This window comes from Pyxicephalus adspersus, chromosome 6 (genome assembly GCF_032062135.1).
Source record: "Pyxicephalus adspersus chromosome 6, UCB_Pads_2.0, whole genome shotgun sequence".
NCBI classification, from domain to species: Eukaryota; Metazoa; Chordata; class Amphibia; order Anura; family Pyxicephalidae; genus Pyxicephalus; species Pyxicephalus adspersus.
The window spans coordinates 88,887,921-88,914,755 of record NC_092863.1 but is presented as its reverse complement, the minus strand read 5'-3'; the positions used below and the strand labels follow the sequence as shown (position 1 = coordinate 88,914,755).

Here is a 26,835-nt window from a genome sequence, read left to right as displayed (position 1 = left end):
CGTGTTTCAGAATTATTTTATTAAATATTCAGCAATAGGCATGATTTCATTACAACACCTTCATTGTTTTGTCACATAAGTCTCTTTCCAATGCGGAAAGCATCCAAAGTCCTCATTCTCAGTTATTTATATCCATTTATAAAGCTATTATGACTGTTAAACAAGCATTGTACATAAGCAATACATTTCATAGGCTATACAATCGTAAGGTAATGAGTGTCTCTCAGACACACAATTCATCTTCGCTATAAGATTGTTTTCCTTGTAATAAATAGTTATGAAACAGTATAGAATAGGAGAAACGTCGCGGTTCCATTAAAGGCATCGTCTTGTATTTGGAATGTCTGAAATCCAATACATTTGGAAGGAATACGCTAACAATTGAAGCTTCCGGAGGCTAAAAATTACATTTGGCAATATACATTCCATCTTAAAGGGCCATTAAACAGGTAACAAGCTGGTTTACATTAAAGACGCTTTGATAGCATTCATAGATAGATATAGAACATTTTCAGGAGAATTACAGAACAGAAAAAAAGACACGGGTACTGTAATAGGGGATGACATTTCCTAATACATGCTGACTGATCCTCCATGTCCAGCCATTTCAGAGAAGAACACTAGCAACCGTCCTGACCAAAAATGGCTGCAAATACAGAATACGAGGCTTTGTACTCGCTTAAATGTTGACATTTCAATTTTTACACATTTTCTAGATACTTTTTCTGTGTTACTTGTAACTCCTTCATATAATAAATCTTCTCTTTTTATATTTTCTGCACCATTAATGGATTTATGACAACAGCAAAAAGAAATAAAATATCTACCAGGGACTTGCACTATATGGTCAGAAGTATGTGGACACCCCTCACAAATACTGTGTACATGTGTTTGCAATAAAGGGACTGTAAAAAGACAAAGCATGAAAATACTTTTTGGATGTTTTGGGGCTTACAGCCTTGTGACAACAGTTTGGGAAAGGTGTTTTAGGGCCATTTCAGACTTTCGGCTAACCCCAGCACTCTATCACAGGCTCAACCAAGCTGTCAACCGCTCAGTTGGGAGTGGATTACAGTGCAGTTACTGAAAGCAAAAAGTTGCTTCTGGTTCCTCTTCTGGAGGGTGAACCACATCACAACGTCATGACAAAACAGTGCCAAGCTCTTCAGTTAACAGCATAGTAGTTCAAGAGATGGGAGAAGTCCAAAGTCTGAAAAGGGCCTTACTGTTATACCATATGGCTGCGCTCCTGACAAAGTTGGCTTCATATAGATATTGTTTGAATTGAAGAAATTCAATGGCCTGAAAAGGGCTTAAAATTAACCCCACTGAACACATTTGGGATAAATTGCAACACTTTTAGCAAACCAGGTCAATTCATCCAATAGCTGTACTTATAGATGCTCATTTGGGTAAATAGGAACAAATTCCCAAATATAAATGCAACTTATGAGCCATCTTCATAATGATGTCCATGGTTTGGGAATGGGAGGTCCAGTAATATCATATATGTGTGATAGTCAGGGGTCCACAACATTTTTGGCCATATAGTAAAAAAAACTACCATTTGATTCATTTTGAAATTCATACCTTCTAGCTTGTTAAAAGCGCAAAGCTAGGAACATTTTGGGTGCTCAGAAGCCCACCCTGGGGCATCATGATATCCTTTTTTTATTTTAGAAGACACACCCACTAAATAGGCCCTATCCCTTTAAATTCCCATTATTGAGATATAGGAATAATAGGAGGTCAGGACTGATGGTCACTTACATAGAAAGCTGTAGGTTTGATGACCAACCATAAAAAAACACCCCGCCCTACCTGATGGATACTATATTAATACATTTTGTTATTTTTACAAGATTCCTAATATAAAAAGAATACAAAAATACAGAGCAAATGAGGACAGAGAGAGAAAAACGATTGTTAAATACTAGTCTGATATTTTAAAAAGTATATATAAATTGTACAGATTTCCTGTCCTGTAAAGCTGTATATTTAACACAAGATGTATCCAGTGTTGTTATGCAATATTTTACATTTTAAACCCTTTTGATTTTCAGTACATACTTTGTACACAGTGTGGCACCCGAAAACAAAAAAGAAAAACGTTGTCAATATATCTACATCATTTATAATGAAAGCTAAGAGACTAAATAAAAGCCACAGGGCTTTGGTGCAAAAAAATGGGAATTCCACATATTTCATACAAAAATATTCAATTATTTTAATACACTGTGGTAAAATTTCACACTTTTTGATCCTTTACAGCCTACTAGAGGTCCAAAAAGCAAAGGAAATGTGTTATAAAGATTAGATAAGTGGTATTTAGGAAATATGTGTGTAAAATATATAGGTTGACCTTCCTAAAATGGTAATTGCCTGGCTGTCATGTTACTAATTTTTAGTCATCGGCAAAAAGCATGTATTTTTGGTGTCCTGATTTATTGTGAATGTCAGGGAAAAAACAAATAAAAACATATGTGGTACATCTTTTTAATACATCCACATTACCCTGTGTTTGAAATCATATGGAACAGTGTCAGTCCTGCTTAGTTGTCTGTTTAACTACTGAATCCCTAACTGTTCACATCTCTACAACATAGTGAATAATGATTTGTAGTCCATTAAAAGAACTATACAGAATCCTTGAGATAACATGGGAAGTGTACACAGAACAGCACTAAATTTGTGATATAATCAAAAATAGACAAAAGTGGTGAAGATAAGAGAAGTTCATTGGCAGGATTTGCATACACTTTAAGCCCTATCAGTGACTACAAATAATAAAGCCATTGGTAATTCCATTCTTCAGGATAAAGTCAACCATAGTGCCCTTCATATCCCTGTAAGCATAAGCTTCCTCTAATGATAAGGGAGCCATTGTCTTTCACAGTTTAACCCTCTATACTACCTAGAAAACACTAAACAGTGCAGAGGATCGGAGGTGGTACTTAAGTGACCTTCTACATAAATATATTTCTTGATACAGACCACTGGTGCAGATTGGAAAACGGTGGAAAACTTTAAAGGAGGACTGTAGACAGGGACCAAAGACTTGGAAAGGATGGTGCCACATGGATAAAGAGTAAATTAGACAGAAAACTAATAACAAGGAAACTTGACACCTTGTAAAAACCTACAGACCAGGAAAAACTGCCACTGTAATATAGAAGAGGTAGGTACACCTTTCGTAAAACACAGAAGGTGCCATTGTTAGAAGTTTCTATCACCATGACTGTCATGGGTTAGTGACTCCAAGTATCAAAGTAAGTTGGTCAGAATGTTACAGAAAACCACAATAGGGAACAAATAGCAGCCTACATGTTCTTCCCTCTCTGAAAAGGCTTCCTTTAAGCCCTACACAATTATATTACGCTAGGGAGAATGAGAATATTCCTCAACTCTAGTACCTAAAGGAAGTGGAACCCTAAACAAGTCAGATTGCCAAAACAGGGCTTTGTAGTAAAACGTTTTATTTTAAATACATTTATATGATATTTGATTTTTGGTGTATGGTTTTTACAAAATCGAAGTTTAAAAATTGTCAGTAGAAAGGCATAAAGTGCATCTCAGCACTATTAGCTTTTATGCAAAATATGAAGAATGGATTTGATGCCTTATCTCTGCAGCAAGGGAATACCGACAATCATATCAGTGAATTAGCATAGTGAGATACAAGAGTGTTGGCTTGCTTTTTTTTTGTCTAGAAAACTTTCAGGCTGAAATAATATAATGATTCCGGGTGCAAAATAATGTAAATCATTGAGATAAGGCGACATGCTACAAAGAGTACCTAAACATATTCTAAACCTTCCCCACTCTATTCAAAACTATGAAAATGTGGCTTGAGTTCATCTTTTAGCGATCTTATTTAGTAAGAACAAAAGTCTCTACATTCAGACATATCGGGATCAACAATGTTTTAACAATCTCATTTTCTATGGTTTAGGTCTTTTTATTGGGGGGGGGGGGGGGGGTTCTCCAGGTAGAGCATAGCAGAACAGCTTTCTTTGCAGCCTTCTCTGATCAGTAAGGCAAGGGTCACTTTCAAGCTGGCTTATAATATAGCGGGTCTTCTTTTCATAAGGTAAAAAGACTAACATTCCACCTGGTTGCTGTAAAGAAGACTGACATACATTTAATGTTGAATTTAAAAAAAAAAGGAATTAAGAATTACATTGTTACTAACCATTACTTGGCAGTAAATTGGTGCAGCATTGTTTCCTGTTGCTGGGACACATTTTTGGTTCTAGGAATGCATCCAAAGTTTGTATCATTAAAAAACAACATAAAATAAAGGTGAAAATCTAAAAAAAGTAAAATAGAAACTTGGGGGCTGGAGTTAATAAATATATTAGTTGTTACTGCTGATAAACATGCAGTGATAATGACATTTTTGGAAGTAAACAGACAGAAAAAAAAATGTCTGTGCCGATTGTGATCACAAAGAAAGAGTAGTAAACAGCTATATGTTTGTGGAAACCTCCTTCAAACCATTGAGTTCAGGTCTTTACAGTGAAGGGTACCGATAATGCTACAGTATATAAAGATAATTTAGATAATTTTGCCATATGATATTAAACAGTTTGGGGAAGGCCCTTTTCTCTTCCAGCATGACTGTGCCCCTATATACAGAGCCAGCTCCATAAAGTCATGGTTTGATGCGCCACAAACATGGCAATTCAGTGTGTGGTATTCTAAAAAATGCATACACTGTAATGTGCTGTGCTGGGATCCTAAAATGCTATCCTAACCAAACACAAACATGAGGAACAAACTGAAACATTACAATTTCTATTCGTGAATATAATAGGATGGCTTTTTAAGGTGGATTTAAAATTATAAAGACTTTACTTTTATTTTTCAGCCACTAGAAGTTACTTTGGTGAATATCCTGCCCATCTTTTTCATAGTTCAATGGTCTAAAGAAAATGACACTTTCTAAATGTAATGGGAACGCAGTCTCGTTTTGGACAGAGTGGAAGGGGTAAAATATTCAGTTTGATTTTCATTCAAGGTTCTATTAGAAAGCTTTCCTTTCAGGTTTTAATTGCTGTTTGTGTCTCAGTTGGGAGGGGGGACATACTACTTGCTGTATCAGTGGCAAACCACAAAGTAAATACAGGGCCTACGGGCAGCAAAACAAAATGTACAGAGGTTACAAAAAAAGTGTCCTCCCTGGTGAGATTCCTATCACTTCCTGCACCAATGTCATAGAAGGAAGTGAAGAAATTGGCAGTTTTTAATGTAAAAACAAAAACGTAGAATGAAAAACTAACATTTACTACTGTCGATATGGATGTGTGAGACGCTCCCATTAGTTTGGGGAATGGTGTAAGGCGTAGGGCCATGGAAATCTAAAAATCTGAATTTTTCAGCCTCAGAGGTTTTACAAGGTGGACATATGAAGGTGTGAAGATTAAAAGAGGTACTTGTTGTTACTGGCCAGTTTCGGGTGAACCAAACCTTTAAGTTGGAGCAGCAGAAAAGCAGTTGAATACAAATTCTGCAAGTGAATAGTTGTAATTGCTAACATATTTGTAATTCTGTTCAGACAATTAGACGTCTGCCACACCACACTTTCAGAAAGATGACTGGTTCAGGTTATCACTTCATTAGTCTGTTCATGAGTAATGTGATGATGTTTATCCACTGTCCAGTGTAAAAGCCCAAGATGAAGAAAATGTGGTAGAGAATTGTGACTCACATGACCATCTGAACAGAATGACAGGTCAGGCAGATATCCCACAAATATGTATTAAGCTGTGAATTAAGGCATTACCCCTTTTAACAACTATTACAGAAGCAACTGAACTTTTACTTAATGATAGCCTGTCCTCTAGGGGAAATAATCTGGAATTTGCTGTCTGTACTCTCTTTATATAGCTCCAAGGAATCAAAGAGACTTACAACTGTAACTGCCAGGAATAACCAACAAAACTCCGTACATTGATATCAGAAGAACAATAATCATTGTAACACAATATCTGCATGGAAATGTTATCAGCTAGGGGTGGATTAATTTGTTGGCACACTACAACAAGATTTGCTTCATTATATAGCAATTGTTACAATACAGGTTCATTTAAAGTTACATCAATCCTGAACACAAGTTTTAGAAACACTTCTCAACTGGGCAAGTCCCATATCTGTTTACAGGCAACTGAGGAGGTATCGCACCATCATGACTGCGTTGATATATACCTCATTGTGTATGAGATATATAAATCTGGATGCAGATTAGAAAGTGGTAATAATAAGAATTTAATTTACAAAAATAAAAATAAATATACACCACTTTAGCAAATATCTCTTCCGTAATAGAACCACACTATGGGGCTTGTACAGGAAAAGTGTGCAATAAGAACATTTCACAGCACCCAACCAGAATCATTGTTTCCTATTCAGTTCTCCAATAACAAAATGACAGTTGGAAGCTGATTGGTTGATGTGGGAAACAAGAAATGGGTATGTCAAAGCACTTTCACACATGAGCACTTCTGTGATTTGTGTTCAGTCTCACACTGTCTTGCAAGCTGATGGCTACACTGTGGCACGGCCGGGCAATGGATGCTTCCCCTGAATTACATGAATTAAACCAGCTCAGTTACAACACTGAGAAAGGGTGGCAACATACCGTAGTTTGTCTTTACAAAAAATGGGCCATTTTTCTATAATAACAATGGGCTTCTGTTATCTAATCATCTTGTATGCAAAGATAATGTTTTGGCACTGCATTAATATCTTAATATCTTTGGATTTAAAACAGAAGTAGCTAATGTCAACTATTGAGAGTCGACGGCATTAATTATAACGAAGTTAAAATCTGAAAGTAGGTCGAAATCATTTAAAAAGTAAACGTCATTTTTTTTAATACTATACCTTCCATGTGATTGGTTCCATTCACTGTCATTAGAAAATGGGTAAAAGAATGAATTAAGGGCTGGCACCACATACATAAAGTCCTCCTGAAATGTAATTTAAGCATACAATGATGGGCGTACAATCGCTGTTTGGATCCTCAAAAGTTTCATTTGCAGTCTTTTGCGCCAGAGGTCCAAACCGAGGAAAGTGCTCTGCAGACCCAGCGTGAGGAGCTGTTGATCGAACACCCGAAAAGAAAAGGTTCCTGATTGGCACAGTTTACACCACTTCCGATTTTTTAAAAATTGTACCATTTTACCAGCAACTTTTTTTCTGCCCCCATAAGTAAATTTTGTAGCAATCATGAGAAATTATCCGATTTTGCTACGTAAACTGACACAACATCAACAGCCCAAAGAGAGTCACCATAGTCCTTTGTCATATTGGATGTTGATTTTTTTTTCTTGATAGTGTGTTTTTAATTTTGTTAAGCATCTTTCGGTCATCACTGGTAGTGTCCATTTCATTCAAATTTTCAAAAAGTAAGATGCGTTTTAATGGAGAAGAAAAGGATGCTTCTTAATCAACGCCTTCGAATCCCTGAGCGTTCTCTACCGCCATGAGAAGTTTCTCCCGTAACTCTTCAAAGGAGTCGTAAGGAGGTAAATCTAGACGGTTAAAGCTGAAGGAGAAAAGTTGAGAAAAGAAGAAGAAATGTTATAAGAGATAGAAGAATCCCTTGCAAAAAAATTATGTGGTTTTTCAGTTCAGGTGTTTCCATAGGATAGCTGTAATAGCATACCAAGACATTTGCACAATTTTACTTCTTTGAACAGTTTGGGGAAGGCCCTTCTCAGGTCCTGTATGACTTATGACTAAAGTGCACAGCTGAGGAGTTTGGTGTACAGGAACATGTGCCAACTTCACATAACCCTTATCTTAACCCTACCCAACACATGTAGGATGAAGGAACACCGATTGTAAAAAACCAATTGTGAGTCTTCTCATCCAACAACAGTACCTGACCTAACAAAAGGAAACCATGAATTCCCACAGGCTCACTCTTTCAGAAGCCCTTCCCATATTGAAAAAAACTGATATAGCTGCAAAGAAATGGTAAGGGGGGCAACGCCATATTAATGCCAATGTTTTTTTTAAGCATTGTGTTGCAGCTTAAGATTCCAATAACAATCAAAGACAACCAGGAGCACCTATGTCTGTGCTGAGTGTTGCCACACGTTAACACAATGCATTCATGTGAACAATCCCTTAGAAATTTGTCACTGGAAAAAGTGCTCCTCCCACTTACAGGTTCCCCACCCATCTGTCTGTGGGAGTTTGTGCCAACAATTCTGAGATTTTGGACTTCTCATTACTTTCTATGTCAGTGAAAATGAAGACAGCAGAAAAAAAAATGTTTTTTTTCTTCCCTACTAAAACTAAAACGAGATAAACTACAAAAATGTTCCAGACATGCGGACAGTAACACTACTTGGTTCTAAACTACCAAAATCCCTGTTGTACTGTTCATTTTTTCTAATAATTTTGTTTTTTCTATTAGTTTTTGGTTACAAATTACAAAGGTATACTTACGTTTTAACATATTTCTATAAAAAATTCTAGCTGTAATATTACTAATCGGTAAAAAAAGAAGCTAGTTTTGTCCTGAGACAAAGAAAACGTTTTTGGCATAGACTAAAAAATGAGTTTTTTATATCTGTTTATATATTTAAAGTAAAAAAAGAAATGTAAAAAACTGGCAAAAGAAGGGGTATTAGTTCCTTGGTGCTTTGGTTGTTAGATTCCCCTTCTAAACAGCAACATCTGCAGACTGTATGTGGTATTACACTGAAGCCATTTTTGTCCTTATTTTTTATCTGAACTTTTCAATCAGAAGGCCACAATGATTTGCTACACAGCAGGGGAAGCTTTGTTGGCAGATCTGATCTTAACCAATCTAAAGGAGTACGATAAGCCCAACAACTCATTTTAAAGATTGGCTGTTGGGGTGCTGCTGCCGAACATCACAGGAAGAGCTAGAGTTCACTAAATCTACATAGAAAATTCATAGCGGTTGTATGACTTACCATGTATGAGCTCTGGGTAATTTGTCTGGGCTTCCCCACTGCTCTATTGTAAACAGTTGAGGACCGTTAGAACCTAGAATATTGAGAAAACAATATGAACACTCATGTCATTTAAACAACACAGCATAATAATTAGAGAAAGTTCAAACAAACTTTGAGAGTCCTCAGGATGCTGGTTCTTTTTGCTTTTAACAGTATGATGTTTCCTCAGTGAAACGCTAGTCCAAACGCTTTGCTAAAAAATGCTGTGAAATGCTTTAGGAGTGTTTAGAATGTGTTTATGGGCAACTTCCATTGGGATGTTTGACAAGAGTTGCTAAGCATATAAATTGCAATATAGGAATAAATATTCTATAGTAATAAATTTCATGGACAGTAATTTAAAAAAAAAAAATCAGTTTAACACAGTTAAAAAAAATGTAATTGATGCTGCTCATAAAGAGAATGAAGGGTTGGTTTTCTCTTATACTGAATGATAGCCAGCCTCACTCTCCCTACTTCTGAAAGGACGTCATGGTCACACTCCTTTGAGGTGGGTCATTAGGTCTGGGATTACAGTGATGTCATTTACATTTCAGCATTCAGATTAGAAGCATTGTAAACCCAAGCTATTGTGAACCTTTTACTTTTTTCCCTGCATGATAAATTAATAAAGCACAGATGTAGATTGGTTTTCTTTTAAGAGTTTTAAAAAAAACTAATTAGGATGACATAATATTGTTTTGTTTGCAAAATTGTCTTTTCTTTCATCTCACATAGTGGAATATCTATCCTATGCCTGGTGGACACCAGCTGCAAAGCAGCATAAATATCACTTCTGTCTCCCTGTGAGATTTCTATACATTCGTGTTATTAAACTCTACAACCTCTACATCTACTAGACACTAGACGGAATAATAATCTCATTCTCAAGGCTTACCGAGTCCTGACCTGCATGATTCATCAAATTAACAAAAACTTTTCATCGCCACCACCCCCCTCTACAGGGGAATAGCTTTCCTGCCTTATAACAGATGATACAGTCTTACGAAACTGATAATATTTATCATAGTCAGAGTACAACAGGTATTTGTTCTGTGGGATCTCTACTCACTTCTTGCTAGGCAAGAGGGTAATTCTCTGCAAGTAAAACACAACAAAACCCGGCGTAGAGCGTAGAGTTAATCTAACTTCATGTTTTTGGAATGTGGGAGACAAAGGAGGTACCTGGAGGAAACCCACACAAATGCTAGGAGAACCTACAAACTCCATGCAGATAGTGTCCTGACCAAGATTCAAAACTGGGACCTAGGGAAAACTGCAAAGGCCAATGTGCTAGCATCTGAGACACCGTGCTGCCCAGTATTTACCTAGGATTCCACTTTTACCCACATAGACCAAAAATGGCTGGCTAATGCTACTTACAGACACTAGGTAACTTTCACTCAGGATGAAGGATTGTGGGTGAAAATCTAGAGTGTGTACAGTAGTCCCCCAACATCATTTATTGATCTGTCCTGGCGAGGAGTGAACAGGGATTACTACTTTCATTTTCTATGTAGGGGCACACAGTGGGGAACCGCTCACTCATCCTCATCTCATCATAAAACAGAATGTCTCTGTGGGTACAGCGCTGCTTTATTCATGTGTCATGGAAAAAAATCATGAAAATACCAGTCTTTCCCAATGTGTTTTTCAAAATATAGGTTTGTCATGTGATAATAAAAATAGCAATAGTTTTACTTTCACCTGAAATACACAAGACATTTTACTTACCGTAGAGTTCAGCAAATCCATTCATAGGCACACGAGAAGTCCCGGTTACAAACTGCAGCAATCGGATCCGTTTCTCAGCGTCCATCAACAGCACAGCCTATTAAAGGTATAGCCCAGCATTAGACAGACAGGAATGACAACTTCTGTTGTTTGAATACGGTATACAACAATGGGAACAAACTAACCTGTTCATTAAATATAAAACATATGGATTTTAACTGTCTACAGTTATCTCTATAGACCAACATTAACACCATTGTTACCTGAAACTCTTTAATGGTATTGTTGCACAGTGTATTAGACAAAAAGCTGAGAATGTTGTTCATTTAAATACTCATTTAAGTATTCGTAGAGGTGCTGTATATATCGAATTTATACCCATACACTATAACATATCTTTTACCCTGTGGATGTGCGTTCTGATAAAACATTGTATAAGATATTGTTGGATTATGTTACATAATAATAACTTTCTTGTAATATATATTATCTTCAGAGAATGCAACCTCTCCTAGAAGATGATTCTATGGTTTATGAGACAGTTCTATGCTATACATGCTCATTTCATACGTAGATTAAAGAACAGGAATGAGGAATCATAATATATTTCTTGCCTGGTATAAACCTAATAGGATTCAGGAAGATGTATATTTACTTCTCTCACACAGTACATTACTTTGGGAATACAGTATCTCCAATGTGAATGTGAAAGAAGAAAATGATAAGACTTGAAACGTTTACAACTCATCTTAATGATTACAAATATCTGAAGGAATGTTGGTAATTCTCTTTAGCAATTCTTTAAAGCACTCCTGACACACCAATAACATTGAGTAGCAGGATTTCCTTCATGGTACTTAGTTTTTATCTTTTTCCCATTTTCTTCTGGCTAAAGAAAAATAAAGTAAACCTGATTATCCTGAAAAATATCAGCTGGAGAGTTTTCTGATGGATAATATGGGCAGGGAATGAGGTACAACTGTGAGCTGGCAGTCATTCTGTGATTGCTTTTAAATAAATGTGTCATTCTGATAACAGATATTGAGGTATTCTTACCTTCCAGTACCACTGGATTGCTGGGTGGTTTGCACAATATCCATTTTTGTACAGTGTGTGTTGTCTCCAGTCATTCACATCCACATCTCCCAGACCACACATTAGTAACTAGAAAATCAACATAGACGATTCTTTACAGTCACTTGTTAACATAGCATACCAGGAGTTTCAGCAAGAGATCTCTAAAACAATCACATCCTACCTTATCTGCTCCTAACACTGGAATGTTTTAGCTTGTTTACCTAAATACTAGTTTATAATAACTATTCTTGTTTGACCAGGACAATCTGGCAATGCTGGTTAAGTGCGATTAGAGTAATGTTTTTTATATATAATATATATATATATATATAATATATATATTTAATATATAAATATATTATAAGAAAACAAAATGTATGGAGTTTGACTCAAATACATTAACTGGTATGTTTAAAATAAGTAACTTTTTAAAATTAATTAAAGCTAAACTTTTATCAACAATAGTTGATATCTGCATTCTGAAACTTGAAAATCCTTTTCTGGTAACTCTATTAGTCAGGTAGGAAAAACAGGACTGGTGACACATAGTAAAGAAGACAAATAAAGATGCATTTATTGTATACCCAACGATGGACAACAAAGTCAAGTATTTTAAATGCACTGTTAAATTAAAAAAAAATATATATTATTTTTAATTTACTACAAAGGTGCTCTTAAAATTGCTAGAAAATTTTACTACTTTATGAAGAGACCACCTTGCAAATATTGTTGTGGTAGGAATGTGTAATTATTGTGTGCTGTCCCTGCCATTACCTCCCTGGATATGTATATCCAAGAAAAAATAATATCCTCTAAGTCAGCGGTCGCCAACCGGAGAAAATTTTGGTAGTCAGCAGAAAAACTACCTTTTGTCCTGGTCCTGCTGATCATGTCCCCCGTAGTCAAACTCCTGCACTACATTCCCCCCATGATGTTTAGCAATAAGGTCTGAGCCTGGGATGGGAGAGTGGGCAGATTCCGGCATCATGCCTGAGATTAAAAATTATGAATTTAGTGGTCCGTGAGGTCCGAAAGGTTGACGACCGCTGCTCCAAGATTGACCACAGAAATAATATTGCTTAAATAAGCAATTATCATTCCTGGCTGTATTGCTGTTTTTTGCCAGTAGGTGGTGCTACAGACAGAACCCTTTGCAGACACACATGGATCATGCAAAAATGTGTATTCCCTAAATTCCTTACATAATAAGTCATCTTAAATCATATATCTAGAGCTAAATTAAATGTTTTTTTTTTTTAATATAGTGGTAGACACTATACACTATATTTAATGTAATGTATATACATACCTCAAGTTCATTTTCATCAAAAATCTTTATCAAATCAATAGGAATGAGTTCAGTAAATCCCTAAAAAAAAAAAAAAACAACACAATCATATGTTAATAGTAGATATTGTCAAAAAAACAAATGGCATTATTGCTTATGGCAATCAAACAGTCTCTCTGAGTGATGGAGAATACCACTGATGATCACATTTTGAACATTGTAGATGTGTGGCTATAATGCTGAGCCTAATTACTGGGCCTGAATTATTGAAGCTCTCCAAGGCTGGAGAGGATACACTTTTATTAGTGAACCTGGGCGATCCAGCGAACTTGGAATGAATTTCTTAAAAGTCATTTGCTATTTATTAGCAAATGTTTTCAATCCTGGACCAGATCTATTCCAGGTTTGCTGGATCACTCAGCTTCAAAGATTAAAGATTATCCCCTCCAGCCTTGGAGAGCTTTAATAAATCAGGCCCAATGCAAGGAAGCTAATATTGCAATGGTTTGCAAATGCTTTTTAACATGGAGGAACCATGTTCCTCTCCAGTCTTAAAGAGCTTTAATAAATCAGGCCTACTAACTCTAAACAGGTATATCAGGACAGTTAGAGATAAAACTGCAAAATTGTGACTGAATAGTTCAGGGGGTAACATGTCTGCCAAGCCACTGACATTTTTAGGAGGAATTTATTATTATTAATATTATTAATAAACAGGATTTATATAGCGCCAACATATTACGCAGCGCTGTACATTAAATAGGGATTGCAAATGACAGACTAATACAGACAGTGATACAGGAGGAGAGGACCCTGCCCCGAAGAGCTTACAATCTAGTAGAAAGGTCAACAATGGCTGCCCACATGTTGTTCTCCAGTTTTCCTCAAATGTGAGGACCAAATTGCACATCTGAGGTTTTCTAACATTTTGAAGGAAATGTCACAGCTCTGGCAGTGCTCATACAAATTAATTTATTAAAAAAAAGTCTACCACTGCTGACCTTTCTAAAAAAGCTCCCTGGCTCAGAACTGAGTCATTGGTTCAGAACAAACATGCCGGTCAATGTTATCAAAGTGAATCAGTATTCCTTATCTGCATTCTTGTTTAAAGTCAGTGACACAAAGTACTCAAGGGGTTGGGTGAAAAACAAAATAAAAATAATTTGAAGCAGACTTTGCACCTTTGTGGTAAGGTCTGCTTATTTGAGGTGTCCCACCTTTTCCAGAAACACTGGATGGAAGTGCAGAGAGAAAAAAGTTAGACCTTTCCGTGCTTCCTTCAATGTCATCATGACATCATTATGCTTTAGGCCCAATCTAAGAGAAGTTTGAACAGTCGAAATCTAATAGGATGAACCTGCACTGTACTGCACCATCTTTTTGACCATTTTGGGATACTCATCATTCCCAGGAATCTTGTGGGCAAAGGGATGATGCTACGTTCTGAACCTGAGACGTCTAGGAGTGGTGATAATGCGATCTGACTATTTTTTATACTGTTAACATATAAGGAAGGGGATACATATAATAAATCTTGTTTGTGGTAATGGATCCCTTAGAAGTAGGGTCAAGTTTACTAGACATCAATGATGTCCAGGCACAAAAGGATCGCGCAGCATTTGCCATGCAAAATGTCGCTTGGATACATTGGTTGGGGTTAACAGCTGTCAGTGTTGTACTCTGACTACAGATACACAAAATACAAATCCCCATAAAAACAGCACACACTGAAAAAGGAAAAAATAAACAAAACGTACCTCTAAAAATGCATTCATCTGTTTCTGTACCCTGTTAACAAATCTCCACTGAATGACGAGACTAAAAAAAAAAGAAAAAAAAAAAGAAAAAGAAATTACAGATATGCACAGCTGAAGAAAATTCACAGAATCTTATTCTAATATATAATGAGGTCCAGGCACTTTTAGTATTGACATGCACTGACCTCCACCCCCCTTAGGGTGCATGTATAACTTAATACCTAGCCCCATATATATTATCTATGAATTCTACCTTTGATTTTTCAGGATGTCCTGGTGATTAGTCATAACAGTTCAAAAAGAATAATCCATTTTTATATTCTGGCTGATTCATTAGATTGTCAGTTGCACAGCTATGACGTTTTTGTGTGGAGCAGAAAATAAGGTGTACAATGTGACGATGGCAATGAAACATAACAGCACAATACATAATTCTGCAAAGTGGTGCTGCTGCAGTTATATTATTGTATCTCTTATCAAGCTTGGGAAGATCTCTTTTAACTGGGCAAGATATAGTAACAGTAGATTACATTATTAGCAATATATTGAGACATTTTCATCTTTTCACAAAGAATATAGACAGTGTAAACCTGTGTGTGACCTGTAACTATTATACCTGTTTCTTAAATGGATCAGCCTTATTATCAACCAATATTTCAATGTTGTATCAATATATATATATATATATATATATATATAGGCTTTTTTAGATATATCTATATCCAAAACATCAGGTAGAGCTGTAAAGGAGTACATAACTGTCAAATTTTACTGCTTTGGCACTCGCTTAGAGAGCTTCTTTCACTTCCTGTCTGGTAAAAGGGTTGAAACAGGAGAAAAAATTTATTAAATCTCTGAATTTCCCGCATTTTTGGTTTGGTGTTATAACGCCAGACCAGCAAGTGAGAAGAATCTTTCTAATGGAACCCAAGATAGCAGTAAAACCTGACGTGGGTTTACTCCGCCTCCCAAAAAATTAAAAAAGTTGTTTAGTTATAGATACACTTTAGGGGCTCTGCCTCCTAGTTGTGAAGTGCAAATCATTTCTGATCATTTTGCTAACTAGAATTGAACTAGGTGGCTTCCAACTAATATTTCCATGTTTTATGCGCACATTTTTTTTTTCTTATGCAGGCTTCCATTTATATAACTAATTGATTTAAAAAAGTTAGCCCTGGGCAATTTCTGTAAGAGGGTGACAATGATGCCTTTACATGGTCAACAAGAAAGAAAGCATTGCCATCTTTAGGTATAAACATCTACTCCCTCCATGTGATGTGCCAACCCACAGGGTGCTGCATGTTCAGCCTCAGCTGCTATCTTAGCCCCTCTGCACTGATTGTCAGGATCATTGTCCAGCATTGCTGCATTGTAACTGGCAGGATCCTAGGACCCGTAGTCTTGATGATGTGCACGGGCATATGCAAGGATCGACAGTACCCAGATTCTGCAGCCATGAAGTGCATGCAGAATATTGTAAACATCAAAAGTAATAAAAGGAATTAACTTCTTTAAAGGATCCGGCTCTATGAATGTATGGTCAATAAAACATTAATGTGCTATCAACATTGTATAATAATAAAAAAGTATCACATACTCAATATACTCCCTCTTATTTTCATTTGTTACAACCATTTCTGAACCATTTGGCTTCAAGTCAACTTGGTAAGTCTGAAATATAAAAAAAAGGAAATCCATTCATGTACTGAATATACAATGTCCTCTTGAGGGGGAGGCAGAGATGACTGAGTAGGAAATACATCAGATTTTTGCACATATTAGCAAGAGTGTATAAATGATTCATTATTTTAGATTATGTGAAACACAGAAAACCTAACAAAGAGTTCTGCTCACTTATCAGGTATAATGTCATGAGGTTTCAACTTTTGTGTTTCAACAATTTCTCCCTAAATTATTTAAAACACAGCTCCAGCCAAAAATAACAAACCGGAATAGCTAAGAAAAGATAAAATAACAGGACCAGCTTTTTCTAGAATAACCATCTTCTATCCAGATATTTCCCCTAATGTTAACTTTCTTTTCCAAAAGAAGCTTTTTTGAAAAATTTAAATAAACAATTAGGTATACATTAAAAGTATAACATTTGAAAAATGACAAAATCTTTGAAGTTACATAACAGATACAATATATTGTTCTTTTCAAGATATATTTTAGACTGCAGAGAAACATTGATAAACAAAAAAACATTTAAAATCAGGGTACTGTTTGTTGATGATGGGGGGATTGGGAAGGGAGGAAGAATAGGAAAGGGGGTAAGGGACTTTGAGTAGAGAACCAGAACATAAGTAGTTGTAAGTTTATGCAGTTGGAGTGTCGGAGAGGTAAGTTTGGAATACATTCGTGCTAGGGAAATGTAGACAGCACGCCTATGTAGAGTAAAAATGTGTCATGCCATCATGAATGAATGAATGAATGTCATGAATGAATGGATAAGTTCCTCCATTGCTCCAATTCATCTTATTTATCAGCAAACCATTCTTTAATTGTAGGTATTTGGTTCGATTACCATCGTAGTGATATCAATAACTTGGCTGCATTCAGGAGGTGGAATAGTAATGTCTTTTTGAATTTGTGTGGCTGAGAGTCACTATTGTGCAGAAGAATCTGTGCAGGAGTCAATTGGTGTGTTTCGCCCGTGATGACCGGGATAAGGTCCTGGACATCTTTCCAGAATTTTTGAAAACTAGAACAGTGTCACCATATATGTAAAAATGTACCTTCCTCGGCACCACAGCGCCAGCACTTACTGTGCAATTCTGGGTAAAGTTTGTTGATTGTTGGGGGTACTCTGTACCGTTTTGTGCGTAGTTTGAAATTGAATGTTTACAACCTTTAACCGTTAGTAAGTCAATATTCTCCTATTCCTGTTCTGACAGTTAAATCCCTAAATCTTTTTCCCATTTAGTCTGAAGGAGAGACTGACCTGCCCCTGGAGGGTCGGCCAGTTCCTTGTGGATTGTTGAAATTACGTATCTAATTGGGGTAGATTATAAATAATATTTCTCGAATGGAGTGGGACGTCTACACAAGTGTGGGTGGGAAGTAGGGGCAGTGAGAAAGTGTCGCAATTGAAAGTATGCACACCATGGAAATGGAGTATTTTCTGTTTCAGAGCTTAGGGCCTGTCGCTTTCTGAATTTGTCTTTAACAAAGAAATGTGCTGCTGTTATGGTGTCTATTAGCTTGCCATTGTTTGAGAAACCCTGAAGACTGGCCTGGAGGGAAAGCTGGATTGTGCCAAATGGGGGACAGTGGTCCTGGTATTGAGGATATTTTATGACTACGACAAGCCTGCTCAAAAACTTGTAGTGAGGTCCCAATAAAAGGATGTTCTTTGAGACTAGGAGTCAGTTGCTTGTACTCTATCTATGGTAAGTGAAAAGCACTGTTCAACATTAACCCAATCCTTAGATAGTTTGTGTACTTTCCAATCTATTATTCTAGAAAGGTGACAGGCCCAGTAATATTTTTGAATGTCAGGGAGCCCAATGCCTCCATGTTGTTTGAGTTGAGTGCTGCCAGTAGGTGGAAGGCCACTCTAGGAGTCTTTCTGCCCCATAAAAAGGATTGAAAAGATGACAGTAACGTTTTAAAAAATGAAACCGGCAAGTTAATGGTAATAGTCTGCAGTAAATTTAGAATGAGAGGGGTTATGTTCATTTTCAAAATTGCTGCCCTTCCGAACAATGAAAAAGCTGATTTGTCCCAGTTACGAAGATCTGATGCAATTCGGTGAATTAAAAGGGTATAGTTTAGATTATATAAATTCTTCACTTTGGGGGATAGTTGGATTCCTAGATATGTGATTGAACCGCTCTTCCATTGATTACTTTCTGCATACCTTAAAAAGCCCAGTGTGTATAAAGGATATTAATTTTAAAATCTATGGTTCCTATACAACATAGAGACCCTTGAAGTGGCAATGCACTTTCTAAATATTATTATTACTATTGCCCTAGGCAAGACCCTTACCTCCCACATGGCAGTGCCCTGGCATGCTGATAGTTGGCACTTAAAATTGTGGCATAACGATGGGGGCGTCCTTAATGTTCACTAAGAAATGGGTTATAGATTTTTATAACCAGTTCAATGTTTCCCACAGATTTACTTTTATAGAAAGGGTGTGTGGACACCTGAACTTCACACCTACTACAAGCGCAAGTGTATGGAACCCCCTCCAAATACCTGAGTTCAGGAAGGAAACTGTAAACATTATGCTTTTATGGCTGAATGGGTATAAATTCCCACAGACACATTCCAGTGGGCGGGGTTCTGGCATTATGACATCACTCTGGGGGAAGTTCCCTCCCCTTTGGGTGGCACACGGCTCCCCACGCATGCGCGGTCTAGAGTCCATGCATTTAGTGGTCCATAGGTCTGAAAAGGTTGGTGACCACTGAGCTAGTCTGCACAGAATAAAATCAACAAATATATTTCTAAATGCATATAATGTGTGTACATACCTGGCCAAAATTCTCTTCATCTATACAGAACCTGAGATCCAGCTCAGTTGGATCATTTTCTAAGATCCATTTTAAAGAATTATAGTATTCACTATCCTAGAGAGAAAAAAGAAATTGCATTAGGTCTGAGACTTGTCACATAATTAAACAGTTTTACATGTGATGTTTAGGTACATGGAGGCTGATATATAGCTGGTGCTCACCAGATGACCAGTGATGGTCAGCTAGACAAATTTCAGATATATTCACCCCCAGATTACACAGTAGTAATGATCTTTAGGAATACAGTGGGGTTCAGGGAAAAGAAGTATATATTCAATTGGATTCAGAAAAAATGTCAAACTCCTGTTTATACTATCTATGGGTTTAATGAGCCTTGACCAGCAGGTAGAATGATTGCCACAGCAGCATTTATTCCAGCTAGATGCAAGATGACTCCAGAAAGTGAGATCAATAAGGAGAAGTCCCATTAATCCCACAAGAGGTTGGCTTTGGACTGCACAGCAGATACATTTGAGAGAGAGGAGGCCTATGTGTGGCATCCATACCTCTTGGGGGCACAGAAACAAAATATTATGGTATGTGGCTGACTCTGAAAAGAACAAAAAAAAACTGAAACAAGATTCCCTGAATTATTTAACCCTAAATCAAAGTGAAGAAGTACACTTGATGTGTCAGATTACACAAATGAAAGGGGAACTAATCTTAAAAATGAAAAAAGCAGGCAGGTTCTTTATTTCAGTATGGACAGCCTGTGTCTCTTCTGCAATAAACCAAACTTACCTGCCTGTGCACAATATTTTCTATAATGTACACTGAGCTGGCTGCCAGGAATACATAATCTACTGTACACATGTGCAGGATGTACCACATTCCAGCCTGGCCAACCAAGATGGCCAAAGATACCAAACCCAGAAGAGTTGAGGGTGAAGATGTTGATGCTAGCAAAGGTGTTAGGAGGGGTGTATTACAGAATTGTGAAGAGGAAGGTATGTTTATTTTACTGCAGAATAGACAAAACCTGGCCCCCTCTCTACTAAAGCCTGCTTGTATTTTATTTTTAACTTTAATTCCACTTTAAACCAAGCTGGTAGCATTCACTGAAGTTAAAGTGGTACCTAATAAATAGGACTGCTGATAATTTGGCCAAAGGGGCCAATACTGGGCAATTCATTAGGGGGGGGGGGGTCTGTAATTGTAAAAAGGTAAAGTACCCCTAAGCTAAACAATAAACTTGGCGGTGTTGAGTTTATTTCCCAATAAGCAAGGTTTGAGGAAATTTCAAAACTTACCACAGACTCCATATCCTTTAGTGTTATCTGCTTCCCCAGCATCATTTTGTAAAAAGGTCGAATAAAAAAGCCTGCAAGAAAGCATTAAACATAGTTTTTTATGAAACGATCCAACTGATGGTGAATGTGGCACATTTATGAGTTTTTTTTCCTGGGAGCTGACAGTAAATGTGACTCCAAAGGAAAAACTCCTGAGCCCAATTTCAAGCAGAAATAGAAAGCGACACGAAATCTGATAGATACAAGTAAAAGGACACATGGCACTTTCTTCATATAATGCACCACAGCTTCCATTACAGTAATAAGATCAACAAAGTACTGATTAGCTTTGTGCTCCTGCTGTCCATCCACATAACATTTCCCAGCAGTGCCGCCAGGCACTGAACGCGCAGCACTGCTTCGCTACCTCTTATATTGTATAATAAACTGCACTCTGACCGGCAATGACTGCTGCTATAATCTGCTGTGAACATAATGAACTGGAAGCAGAGCTCAGGGCTATTCCCATTTATATAAAGTAGTTGGTACAGAGATATTGATCTATTTGAGATTAAAAAATGTGTGTTTGGAAGAAATTCTGCAAATTTGCCATCATTTCCATTCTGCAGCTAATTTAGTGTATGTAAAAATTGGCTTATTTAGTTACAGAAAGCAGGCAAGAATCTTGCAGTATTTGTACCCAGATCCTAAGACTAGGTACACATGTCAGATAATCGCATCAGGGCTGATATCAGAAAAGAATCTGGTGTGTGTACAGCACTCTTTGCCTTTGTTTCCCGCCCTCTTTAAAGAGCAGAACAGCAATGTACGTACAGGGCTCGTTCATGCATTGTACAGTCTTTTGTCGTTAGATCTTTCACGATCCTTTTCAACGACAAAAGACTGCACGATGCATGAACAATTATTGCACCTGTGTACCCAGCCTAAGGCTTCATGGGGTCTGCTATGAGCATAAACACTGGTAATTGCAGGCATCACGGTGTGGCTCTTATTCATCAGTACGATCAGTTTAGCCCATATTTAATACCCGGATGGTTCACTTCAAGCTACAGCGTTAAAGCATATCAAAACCCCACAACCTTAATGTAATATATTGGGAATTGGATTCGTTTTCCTCTATCTATGAAGGACACCATAAATGTCACACAAGCATGACAACATGTATGTCTCTGTTCATCTCCAACATGGTAACATTAGTTGTTTACCAGAGAAATATAGGATTGTTTTTGCTGTCTTTTTAGCCGGCATGAAGTGATATAGACACAGCATTTATGGTCAAGTAAACAGATATTTCTGTATCAATTCAAGAAATCCAGCTCTTGTAAAAACTTGTAATTTGCAATATATACATTTTAAAACCATGAAAACTCAGAAAATTCCATTCAATGTAAAGCTAAATGAACATTTGGTTAGCAGTAATAACTCACCAGGGAAGACTATATATATATATATATATATATATATATATATATATATATATATATTCAGCTAGATACTTTTAACCCCAGCCTCTGTCCCCTGGAGCCCTGCTTGTCACACATTCACTTGTCTGGTTATAGTTAGCCATTTGGAGGAAAAGAATAGCACTCACCATCTAATAATTTCCCATGGAATACTGCAAGGCCAGCAATTCGCCCGATGAATGTGAAATACGAGAGGTGATCTTCATTGCAAAGACCAGAGTTGGGATTTATTTGGAGGGTGTAATTGTCCCTGTGGCAAAGATTAAAGGGTGATGAGCTACATGTAGACTAAAGATTTAGAGAAACATAATAATTCAGAATGTTATTCTTGATATCTCACTACAACCAAACCCCTTTCATTGATCATGTATATAAGTAGGCAGTGGCCACTTGTATTACTTCTTACATTTTATCTTTTGAACAATATCAAATGTACTATGTCTCCAAACCAGCTAAACTATGTACAAGCATATGACTCCAATAATACAAGCCATGCTGGTCAATCAGTGGGGTCAGTTTAAACTTCAATCAGTAGTACACAGAAAATTATTTAGGTAGCTTATTATAGAAAGCAATGCTCATATTTATATACACCTAACTCTATAGTCTTAGGTCAAGTCAATGATTAAAGTTGAAATCAGTCTTAAATAGACAAACCAGAATCAATCTGGAATGATAAACTGCCACATACATTATAAATAATAAAAAGTCCCAACATAGATAAGGTGCAGTTACGAGGTGAGGCACAAAAGAAACTCACGTGGCGGAATACTCAAACAGTCCATAATATGGATTAAACATCTCTTTGGATAAAAGGAAGAACCACTCTCTGGCCACTCCACCATAATCCAAGCCTTTCTCAGATTCAAACTCTATCCAAAGCCGTGCCTTCAGCACATCCGGCCTCTTTACCGACATTATTCTTCTGTATGATTCCTCAAAGATGTTGTTTCTGTGAAGCTTCATTTCAAATCTGTTTGGTATGTCAGCCTGGGGAGGGAATGAAACTTTTGTTAGGATGATGACCATGTAATTAGAGGGCCTTTTATTTCAGGTTTATAAAGAGATGAGCCTATGTAATTACCTTGGTGTTTACATGTTTTTATTTACTACTTTTTACCATGTTATCTAAAAATCCATTTTAACAATGTTCAAATAAGTAAACCCACTGTCTTTAACTGAAGAAGAAATCTCTTATATGTACGTTTAAAGTGAACCAAAAATAATTGGGTCTATTTCACATATTAGAACTGTGGTCTACCATACTTACACATGGCACATGAACCAATGTACAGTTCTGTGCCGGTATACCTAGCAGTTTGCTTTGATTATCTGCAATTACATGCTGTGAGGAATCAAACCCAAACTAGCAGACATCAGACAGGGTGTGCTTTACATAGTGGCAGGGGTCCTTCTAGAATACTATTACTGAACTGCAAGCACAGCTTGAAAACCAATATCTTAATTTTTTTGCACTTTATTCTAATGATCAAAGTGGGTAAGTCAGTAGATGAATTCTGCAGAGTTCTATATTCTGGTGGGTTTATTGAAGGGTTTAATCTAAGGGTTTATTGAATAGCAAAGCATATAAGGGGGAAAGTTCGGGGTGCAGATTGCCATGGTTCGTTAGCTGAAATCATGATCTGGAGGGGTAAGTATCTCAGACCCAGTCTTGGTCACACTCTTTCTAGTCATTCTTCTTTGCAGAAAACTAATCCGTATCCTAATTCACCTCCACAGGTATCTAATCTCAAACTTCCTGGCTGACCATCCCACTTAATTGGGGTAGCCGCACCCATTACAATCCTTAAATATGGGCGCCTCTGAAAGATTCTGCTTTTAGCACTGATTGTGGGACAATTCCTTAAATAAAGGATCCCTACACACTGGTCTGCCAATCCATGGTACAGTATAAGATCCTTCACTACAATGACCAACAACCAGTTCTTTCTCCAGCCTATATAAAGCACTTAAAGACTCAATTCAGGCAATTGGTATTGAGTATTCATAATATTTTTAGATTTCACTTTGAGGAGTTATTGTTAAAATTTATGTTAAACAAAACTTAATTAGTTTTTAAAACATTTTAGTTTTTAGTGGTCAGGAAAGTTTTATTGTTGTCTTTGACCTCACTGGGTGGATATACCTTTCTCTTTGCCCTGGTGACCATTACTACCAAGACTCAATGCTGTCAATTTATCTTATTAGGCTGTGGTTCCATTGAGCTTTGTGGTGCATGTTTCCTCATTTGGTGTCCAAATGGCTGGTACTTTTTTTTTTTTACCACAGCTGATACGCTGCAGGCACCGGCTGCAGACCACAGTGGGGTTCTCAGCAACAAGTGTGTAAAAAAAAAAGTTTTAAGAGCTCCTATGTAATATTATGTAATATGTAAGCAGATAATAGTCCAATAGCAAGTGGCCGTGTACACAACTATAATAAATTATGTAATGTAATTGTAATACTTACAGGTTTCTTTAATTTTTTCCTGAAATAATCATATTTCTGCTTAAATTCTCTGGAATAGGGAACAGCCTGGAAGATAAAGAGAGAATGTTGATTACATTAAAATAAAGTCACACTCATTATGTGCTTTAACAGAGACATCTCTTAAAAATCTGATTTTATTTAAACATTTCCATTTTTCCAACATTTAAACTATATTATAGCCATACAAAGACAATCGGGTCCATCTTCAAATTGAAGAACTCCTTTACATTAACTACTCTAAAGAGGTCAGCACACACAGAAATTACATTCCAGCTAAGTGCTGACAAGTTGAATTACTCACTGAACTTGTTTCTTAGGTTTTAAACTAAAAAATGAAAATATTTATATATCGAGTTAACTTGGTTAGCTTGGGACCTGTGGAATCTTTGTGAATTTAAAAAAAAAAATAAATAAAAATTTAAAAAAAGGTTTGCCTAACAGCATCTTGTGGCTCACATTATAACCTCTAGAATGAAAAACCTTCAGTGTATCTTACTAAAACTGGTGCACTCCCCAGGGACCTCAACTTTGAGTAAGCAAACACACTTGTACTTTATGGGCTTCTGAAAGGCTTGTGTTGGTTAGTTGAATAACAGGTGGGCAGAGTTTAGCTCTAGGGTTAAGGAAAATCTTTTAAGTTTATGAAGTAGAGGCTCTTGGTGACAATACAGCATAGATCAACTGAGCACACAGGACACTCTTTTCTGGTTACCAAAAGTAACAGCAGAAACCACAAGAAACTTTTTTTTTCCCCTGACAAGAGTTTGCAAAAGTTGTCAAACCAAAAATAAATCATAACCTCAACCTATCTGCTTTAAAATACCAAACTCATGGCAAATACACTGTTCATGTTTAGGCTTTACACATTTAATCAAGTAATCTTACATATCTTCATCCATTTCAGACAAAAACATAATTAGTTGGGTTTTATTTTAACTTACTGGCCCAGTGATGGCTGGATTTTGTAGTCGAGGGTCTTCCCATTGGGTTATTTTATTATCTGAAATTAAATGTACATTTTTGCATTATAGACCGATAAACATTCAGGAACTGCTGCAAATCAAACATAGATAAAATAAGCTTCTCTTCCAACACAAACCAAAAATGTGGTTTATCACATAACCAAACCAAGCAAGTTCCCAGCTATCAATCTGTGCAGAACCATTGTCCACTTCCCTAACAGTTGGTGGAGAAGGGTTTGAGATAAAATGTTAAGCTGCAAAAACAGGCAAGTATCAAGAAATAGTTTGACCATGTTGTGGCTATTACCTAGATACGTCAACTACATTGATACATTTTATTTGTGTAGATGCAACATTTTTTTCATAACATCATCATATAGTTTATAACCCACCAGTACTTTTCCATTGGGTAGCCAAATAGCAGAAGTCTGCATATATATCCCTAACCCCTCCACATTGGTGTTCCATCACTGGAGCCCAGAACTGCTGTAATGTAAGTTTTAAAATGGGATATTTATCTCATATCAGCAGCCAACTCCAATAATGCTGGCCATACATATGAACATTTATTCAAGTTTTATTCATATACAATAATCCTTTGGTCGCAGAAGATCTTTGACACAGAAAAAAGACAGAATTAGTCAAATTCCATCAGATGTGGGACCAATTGTTCCTTTTGTATTTGAAAAAAAAGTAATTATTGGCTTAATTAAAAGAATCCTCACATTAAATGATTGTATTGTTAAGATGTTCCCAGATGCTAATTGACATACCAGTTCGAGAAAAAAAAAAAAATCTGCAAGTTCTGCCATAACAGCAGTAGGCTCTAAAATAGGATGAGGCAAATACAACTTTTCTAGATAACCATGGCCATCTGTCCAACCTCCCTGACCTGCTACTCTAGTCCTTAATAATTGCGCTGCAAGTTTGGACTTACTAAAAACTAGTATTTGCTGCTTTGTTACCAAATGACAGCACTTGGGCCTGGCAACTGACCATTCAAGCACCAAACACTGTTCCTTAAAAAATGGAAATAGGAATATCACATGTTCTGACCAACCCCTTAACCATGTGGAATCCATCAAGACATTAATTTCTAGTAGCATCTGCCTTGGTTTCTTTTTCTAATCCAAAAACAACCTCTTCACCAAACAGTGACAATGACAGAATGTATTATGTGGTAAAAAAAAAAAACTTACAATGCCACTAACTAAACTAACTAAAACAAGTTTCATTGTGCACAGCAATCAACCACAATACATTTTTTCATTGGGCCTGATTCATTAAAGCTTAAATTAAGACTGAAGAAGAGC

General features: G+C 36.7%; 1 protein-coding gene across 12 annotated transcripts in view; it reads right to left on the bottom strand.

The window, feature by feature from the left end:
- NEDD4L (NEDD4 like E3 ubiquitin protein ligase) overlaps positions 1–26,835 on the bottom strand; it is a 221,180-nt gene continuing 194,345 nt past the window's right edge. For all 12 annotated transcript variants that reach the window (XM_072416533.1, XM_072416534.1, XM_072416535.1 and 9 more), the window contains 13 exons: positions 25,502–25,560; positions 24,540–24,605; positions 22,831–23,060; positions 22,199–22,320; positions 20,608–20,678; positions 19,316–19,411; positions 16,429–16,502; positions 14,832–14,892; positions 13,096–13,155; positions 11,766–11,873; positions 10,710–10,806; positions 8,955–9,027; positions 1–7,549 (listed from right to left, as the gene is read on the bottom strand). In XM_072416533.1, the coding sequence (XP_072272634.1) occupies positions 7,447–7,549; positions 8,955–9,027; positions 10,710–10,806; positions 11,766–11,873; positions 13,096–13,155; positions 14,832–14,892; positions 16,429–16,502; positions 19,316–19,411; positions 20,608–20,678; positions 22,199–22,320; positions 22,831–23,060; positions 24,540–24,605; positions 25,502–25,560 (1,220 nt within the window). In that variant the 3' untranslated portion in view covers positions 1–7,446. The remainder of the gene's footprint in view (positions 7,550–8,954; positions 9,028–10,709; positions 10,807–11,765; positions 11,874–13,095; positions 13,156–14,831; positions 14,893–16,428; positions 16,503–19,315; positions 19,412–20,607; positions 20,679–22,198; positions 22,321–22,830; positions 23,061–24,539; positions 24,606–25,501; positions 25,561–26,835) is intronic.